This window comes from Mya arenaria, chromosome 17 (genome assembly GCF_026914265.1).
Source record: "Mya arenaria isolate MELC-2E11 chromosome 17, ASM2691426v1".
NCBI classification, from domain to species: domain Eukaryota; kingdom Metazoa; phylum Mollusca; class Bivalvia; order Myida; family Myidae; genus Mya; species Mya arenaria.
In genome coordinates, this window is record NC_069138.1 from 8,456,013 (window position 1) to 8,463,844 (window position 7,832).

A 7,832-nucleotide genomic window follows, 5' to 3' on the forward strand; every position below is an offset into this window, starting at 1 on the left:
TGTCAATAAACAGTTTTAAAAAATGGGACTGTTTTTTTTTAATTTATACTGTAGATGTAGCTATTAGTTTTTTTATTGCATTTTTGGGTTATTTAAATTTTGTCATTTTTCCAAAAAAGTGTAGGCCCAGGCCTACAATGCCTATATGTAGGGTTAGGTTTGTCTTAAGTTTAACTATGTCTCATCCCCAGTGAGTTCTCACTTAGTTTTAAATTAGCGCGAGAAGGCAGTTACCCCAACATTTAAGTGACACTCTTATTCAAAATCAAAACATACACATGTATAGCAAACATATATTTTGACTGATAAAACTTAAAATACTTACTAAATAATGCATTTATGGAAAATTGTCATTACTGATAACGAGATTGTAACTGTGTATTTAATAGCTGAAAACGCAAAAATATTAAATGATTGGTGAATGCTAAATGATTTACTGTGATCTTCTATAGACTCATAAGGTAGAACTACTGCGTTTTATGCACATTTCTTTCAAATTAAACTCGGTATCCTTCATAATATATATTTTTTCGATAATTTTTTATCCGTTTTGGAATATTAAAACAGTAGTATTAATTGTGGTGAATCGTATTTGGGAGTAAGCCACGGTGCATCTTTACCAATGAAGATTTGTTGGGAGTTGTGAAATGTTTGGTGTCTTGACTCTTTGCACATACTGTAGCGTTAAGTGTCTTGACTCTTTGCACATACTGTAGCGTTAAGTGTCTTGACTCTTTGCACATACTGTAGCGTTAAGTGTCTTGACTCTTTGCACAAACTGTAGCATTAAGTGTCTTGACTCTTTGTACATACTGTAGCGTTAAGTGTCTTGACTCTTTGTACATACTGTAGCGTTAAGTGTCTTGACTCTTTGTACATACTGTAGCGTTAAGTGTCTTGACTCTTTGTACATACTGTAGCGTTAAGTGTCTTGACTCTTTGTACATACTGTAGCGTTAAGTGTCTTGACTCTTTGTACATACTGTAGCGTTAAGTGTCTTGACTCTTTGCACATACTGTAGCGTTAAGTGTCTTGACTCTTTGCACATACTGTAGCGTTAAGTGTCTTGACTCTTTGTAAATACTGTAGCGTTAAGTGTTTTGACTCTTTGTACATACTGTAGCGTTAAGTGTCTTGACTCTTTGCACATACTGTAGCGTTAAGTGTCTTGACTCTTTGTACATACTGTAGCGTTAAGTGTCTTGACTCTTTGTACATACTGTAGCGTTAAGTGTCTTGACTCTTATAGTGTTAAGTGATGATTGTTGGGCACTGGTCTTTAATTGTGTCTTAATGCAGTCTTGATTTTGGTTAAAACTTAGGCTGACTGTCTTGAATTGAGTTTTCCCTGAACATTCCATTTTTAATTTAATTGCCATATATATTTGCTTTCGAGATCCTTTGCAACACCCTTGGACATTGTCCCTATACTCTTCAATAGGAGGTGAAAATGGCGTCCAAAGTAGATTCCGATGTTCAGAAAAAACTTTCGACAGAGTTAGAAAAATACCAAGCATTACAAAAAGGTATTTCTTGTGTTTTCACAATAAAAGAGTTTCTTTATAAACTTGCATTGGAATCAACAGAATATCACCTGTTTTTAATGTGTTTACGTCAACACACGAGATACCGCGAAAACATATGATTTTGTTACATGTCCAGAACATGTTTTTCATTCAATGTTTTGGAAAACCTGTATTTTTCATCATACTTTTTACTTTCTCTTAAGTTAAGAATTTGCATCTCTCATAGCACTTTCGAAAATGAATTCAACTTTGTTTGCTGTTGCTACTGATCTTGTCAGAGAATTTTGTTTATAAATCCAAAGTTTGGTTCTATCCCTTAATTAATACCAACATTCTAAAATGAACCTCCATGCATGATTTTATACCTGCAGACATTATTTTTTTTAATTTAACAGTGAAAATAATCAAATGAGATAAAAAAAAAACTGAGGGGGGGGGGGGTTAAAGAAATTCATATTTCGTAAATACTGCACCAATTTTATGTTTATAATAACAACATCCTTACTTAGCAACCAAAGGTTTTGCATGTTTTATTTGAACAATTGTCATTTTCATTGTTTTTATGATTTTTCTTTTTCAGATCAACAGAAGTATATGAAAGCGCGACAAGCCCTAGATGTTCAGCTTAATGAAAACACGATGGTCAAAGAGGTAGCTTTCACAATAAATCATTTAGGCTTTTTTAGTTAAAAAAATTGGTTTGTTTCTGGTTATGTACCAGTCATTTGTAACCACGGCCCCCCCAGGTCCGGGAATAGTTGGGACTTAGGCTTTTGGTCCAGCCAAGCCCTGGTAAAATCCCCGTCCTGCGGGGACGAACTGCTGGTAAAATCCCCACCAAATGCCCCTGCAACCCAGGGACCCTAGGTAAGGCCCATCCCCTACTTTTTGGTGCGAAGACAAAACCACTGCATTCACCAGGCACTGTGGGGACATCTGGAAGGTAAAAACATGGCCCATTTCCCTGGCTATACCCAGTTTACCCCTGGACCTGGTGGGGGGGGCTGTGTTTACAATTGGCTGGTGCATTACATACCGTAACAGTACTTTTTAACTGTGTGATTAAATTAAGAAGAAAATGGCAGCCAGACCATCTTACCTTTTTTTTTTATTGATTACAAACTATTAAAACATTCTTATAATTAATTTAATAATCATTTATATTTCAAGTTTTAATCTGGAGAATCTTACTCGCCCAGGCGGACAAGTTTGATTGAATTTTTTCTCCTCTGACCATGATATTTCATTCACAATAGTGAGCTAGCAAATGGATTTATCAACGCCTGTCGATAAATTTGGGGAAAATCAAATTTTTTTTTTCAATTGTGAAGTACCGTAGCCAAATTTTGGCCATTCCTAATGAAGGTAGAATAACCCTGAAATAGAATATGCTAGGAAAGCTTGATCACTTAAAGCAAGCCCTTGTTCATGCTTTCATGTAATTTTAGGAACTGGAGAGGTTGGAGGCTGCAGCCACAGTGTACAAGATGATTGGTCCAGTCTTGGTTAAACAAGAAATGACAGAGGCAAAGGATAATGTACAGAAGAGAATAGACTACATCTCCGGTGAACTGTAAGTTAAATATAGGTTATATAATACATCAGGTTTAAGCCAGGTTTTAAAATGTACAGGGCGCTGCAGAAAAGGTACAGGGTGCTGAGGGAAAAGAAGTTATATTGTAGCAGGTAGTGAATAATTAAGCTTAATTAATTTTATAGAAAATGACAGAAAATTTGCTGTTTTGAAGTAAATTTAGGATTGAACCACTAAACATATAGTGTTTGTTTGAATTCATAATCACATTTCAAGTCTTTATCAAAACAAAAGGAATATTTGATGAGCATTTACTTCTTTGAAGGCGGGAGGGTGCACATTCATTGTCATTCTGGAATTCATGAGGGCACTAATGTGTTTCAAAAAAGGACAGGGTGCAGCATTCTCCCATTACCCATTAGCTAAAACCCTGTTATACATAATTTATATAGACAGCAAATCACTTATAAGGATATTATGATAGGACGCTGTTCTGATGTCTTTTTATCACATCAAGTTTAAATGTGTAAACCAGTATCCATTGGAAGGGTATGAAAAAGTGCTCCTGGAGACACATTGGTGACTGATATTGGTTACCATTTAACCATCTTTTTTTGGATATGTAAGCTTATTTATACTCGCACTCGGGCCTTGCCCATTCGGCGAGTGCTCCGTTAAGATTGATTTTAGGTTTTTGGAGCATAGTGCACAGACAGAATGTTAACCCTGGTTAGAGCTACCCTGGTTCTTTAACATGCACCAGTTTATAGCACTGTTACACGGGACCTCTATTTAATGCCCCTCCCGTAAGACGATTCATTTTTTTTTTTGTGATGCGACGGGGGAATCAAACCTGCGACGTCTGGATTGATAGGGTCAAGGGTGTTACCACTAGACCACGGATGCCACTTAACCATCTTACCTGCTAACCATCTTACCTGCAATTGGGTCGTGTTGTGCACTTCTGTGCATTAAGTTAGTCACTGTTTAAGGTGTTACCACATTGCCCAAGAGTTTCTATATTAATTTAATAAACTTGGGCTAAGAAATCAATCATTCAATCACATGTTTTGTTTTATACCTGGGAAAAGGACTATGACCTTTTTGTTGAGCTAGCTTTTATACTATGAGCCAAACATAGTTGTCACAATGGCAGTTCCACGTTTGTGTGTGCGTTCTGGACTAAAACTTGTCCCCGCTGTATCTTGACCATGCATTAAATAGTTTAACAAAACTGATATGAAGGTTCACCATGATGAGATGGCATGTCCTGCACAAGACACAGATCTGTACCTCAAAGGTCAAGGTCAGGCTGAAGAGGTCAAAGGTTGAAATGGTTCTTGTCTGAGCTCATCAGGTCAAGGTCACTTATAGAGGTTGAATGTCAGAATGAGTACTGTTTATAGAACCTCATCTGGGATGTTTCTTGACGATGCATTATAGAATTTTCAAAAAATGTCAAAGGTCACACTTAAAGGTCAAAGTTGAAATGAGTACTTTTAATAGGACTGTAGCTTGTCCGGACCACCTCTTAACCAAGAAGTACAAGATTTCCAAGAAACTTACATGTACGTGACATTCAAATGTTGATGACGATAAAGTAGTGTGTCAGTGACCTTGACATATAGGACTTGTATGTGACACGCCATGTTTACTTCAAGGTTAAATGTCAAAATCAGAACTGTTGATAGGACTGGTCAGGACCAAACTTTGTCTGAGCTGTATCTTGACCATGCATGATAGGATTAAAAAACAACAACTGGCAATGGAGGTCCACCATGCTGAGGCATAGTGTCACAGGTTCCATGTTTTGTTCAACTCCAATTTATTCTGTGGTGCTCTTGCATGGAAGAGCATTATGTCTTTGTCAAAAGCTCTTTCAACGAGCTTGACATGTCACCTTTAAGAAAAGATAAACAAATTATTTGTAACAATTGCAGGGCTTTTTAACCTTCTTTGCTAGGGGCCAAAATTAGGCTACTTCACAATTGGGAAAAATGGCATATTTTCCCAATTTCCAGATATTTTTTTCACAATTCCCAGATATTTTTCCCTAAAAGGAAGATCTTACTTCAAAAATTTGCAATAAAATTAATCTGTTTAAGCAAATTATTCTTTATATCTTTTAAGTTGACATAAGAAGAATGCTGTATAATTTAAACATTATTTGAGGACCAATTAGTCCATAAAATAAAATGAAAGAATTGTAATCAATTTCCCATTTTGAGAAGTTTACCCATTTAAATTTCCCAATTTGCAGAATTTCACGCGTTTAAATTTCCCAAAATGAAAAGGCTAGGCCTCTTCACATTTTTTGGTGAAAAAGCCCTGAATTGTATAAAAAACAGGATTTCTTCAGTTTATTGATACACATGCCTTTGTTACATTAAATTTAAACTGTTTTAAACTTATGTTATATATTGTGCATTTTTCAGGAAGCGACATGATGGTGTGATCAAAGATATAGAGAAAAAGCAAGATACACAAAAAGAAACCTTACAGAAGCTTCAAAGTCAGTTTCAGCAAGCTCAGCAAAGAGCAGCTAAATCATAGTTGTATCTTTACATCCCCATAACTCACATCCGGACGTTTTAATTTGCTTTGGTCAACAGGGGAAATAGCAGTGTGGTCTAAGTTTCTGGCATAATAGAGATGATTTATTGATGTAAACTGTCAAAGAGCTTTTAGTTCTGCTGACTTTAATTTTAGAAATATCAAAATAGACCTTTGGTCTGTCCCAAATAAGTCAATATTGCCCCCACTGTCATTCTTGTCAGTAGTGGCCATTATTCGTCAAACTCAAACTCTGTACAGATATGACTTATTGCCAAAATTTAATGATTGTCAGCATAAAATACCATGAATTGTTGAAATCCAAGCCTGGTAAAAAGCCAGAAGATACCAAAGCCTTCAATATTTTAATGTTGTTTTGTACCTTGTGGCATTAACCCCATGAAATAATGTTAAAACTTATGAAATAATGTTAAAACTTATAAAATAATGTTCAAACTTATAATATTGAAACAAAATAATGTTCATAGAAGATCGGCTAGCTATGATATGAAATAAACAAATGAAGATTTCCAAAGTGCAACAAGGGACATAGCTTTCCTGCCTGTTATTTTCTTGACCATATTTATTTGTGATCTGCATTTCTTGCTCTTGTATATACATTTTGTAACTACAAGTTAAAGAAATAAATGTGTAAACTCTTTCTTGTCATATTGTTTTTAACCTAGGATAATCAAAACCTGAACAATTTGTATTTCATGTAACACTGTGTTACTAAGTCTATAAAGTATAGAACCTACAGTGTAGGCTACTTTAGGGACCTATAAAATACGTATTTATAAGGCGACTATATATTAATTGCTAGATTTTTATTCCAGCCTGCCCTCTTTTTTCTGCTACCTCTTAAATTTTATTGACTCAAAAATGTTGAACAGAGGTCTGTATTTGCTATCGGTCAAGTACTGACGGGGAACGGTGTTCATACCATGTATATTACCAGCCAGGGTCGATGTAAACATTTTAACGTAAAAATGAATAATGTTATGCTTGTGTTCATGGCTCATCTAGAAATGCATGTATATGGTCCCTTATGCAATTAGAAACAATTATTATGAACATATATTCAACGGCAAATAGAAAATGTTACCCCTCCCGCTCACATTTCAGACAATATTTGGATGAAAATCTGGCAATTGATTTATATTGGCCTAAAGAACATATTTTAAAGTATGGCCTGCGTACTTGAATGCCAAACAAGTACCTACCAGTACAGATGTGGTAAATGTCACAATATGACTGTTGACATTTGTTCAGAAATGATGTATGTTTATATCGGAAAACCACTAATGAATACGTTGTTTGATAAAATGCATTTCAAACTTTACAGTAGTTACTAAAACAAGTCAGATCAGCCCATGCATGACTGGATTGTGGCCCTTGAAATGCTGCAGTTCTAGTAAAAATATTTTCTAAGGGAGACAATTTTGTACAAAAAGTTGGATAATTTGAAATAGTTGTTTTCGTATGTCTCTTCTTCTTATTGTATATATGCTTTGAAGTGTGCCCCACTTTTCATACTTTACCAATAATGCAATGGAATATACAGGGAGAGTTTAAAGGCCTAGTATAAGCCTTTTATATAACATTGATTTAAACTAGGCCTTTAAACTGGACCTTTATATTGGTAAGTGACCGGATCTCAGGTCCGAGTGTCCTGCTGTGCATTCCGGGGGGTTTTATCAATGGTTTGCCGCAGTGCAATACAAGTGGGGAAGGCCAAAAATTAAAACTTTTCAAAAGTTCACGTTGTATTTTGTTTTAAAGAACAATATTTTTTCGGGAGTAAACCGTACATACAAAATAATGGACAAAATTCACTTCCAGGTTGCGAAAATTCAGAAATCTTTATTTAAATAACTGCTATCACCACAAAGCCTCAATACATTGCCGATTGGGTAGTATGGACTATTGTGACACAAACACATACTCCTTTTGTTTAAAAAAACATTTGCGGAAAAATGCAAATGTTTGGAGATTGGAATTTTTTTTTTTTTTTTTATTAAAGTGACCTTTAAAATGCACATAACGATTGTCTGTTTGAAAGCTAAAATGTACTTGGTCATATGGTCCTCAAACTTGGCAGTGTGGTAGGTCATGACCCCTAATGATTTAAATGCCAGGAGTTCAATTGTCACGGTCACAGTGACCTTAAAGGCATAGTTTAAGGAATATTGGCATGAATATTGGCCTGCTGTGCATC

The 7,832-nt window shown here is 35.4% G+C and overlaps 1 protein-coding gene across 1 annotated transcript; it reads left to right on the forward strand.

The window, feature by feature from the left end:
* Positions 1-1,406: 1,406 nt before the first annotated feature.
* On the forward strand, positions 1,407-6,275 carry LOC128223081 (prefoldin subunit 6-like). Its single transcript, XM_052932316.1, has 4 exons — positions 1,407-1,527; positions 2,108-2,178; positions 2,976-3,100; positions 5,497-6,275. Exons 1-4 carry the CDS (start codon positions 1,452-1,454, stop codon positions 5,612-5,614), a joined length of 390 nt encoding a protein of 129 aa, XP_052788276.1. The 5' UTR covers positions 1,407-1,451; the 3' UTR covers positions 5,615-6,275.
* The last annotated feature ends 1,557 nt before the right edge of the window (positions 6,276-7,832 follow it).

Bases quoted from the DNA above. Each gene is read 5' to 3' on its own strand.
- LOC128223081 (XM_052932316.1), top strand. From the start codon at position 1,452: ATGGCGTCCAAAGTAGATTCCGATGTTCAGAAAAAACTTTCGACAGAG. The intron at 2,179-2,975 runs GTAGCTTTCACA...ATGTAATTTTAG, and splicing joins AAAACACGATGGTCAAAGAG to GAACTGGAGAGGTTGGAGGC. The intron at 3,101-5,496 runs GTAAGTTAAATA...TGCATTTTTCAG, and splicing joins GACTACATCTCCGGTGAACT to GAAGCGACATGATGGTGTGA.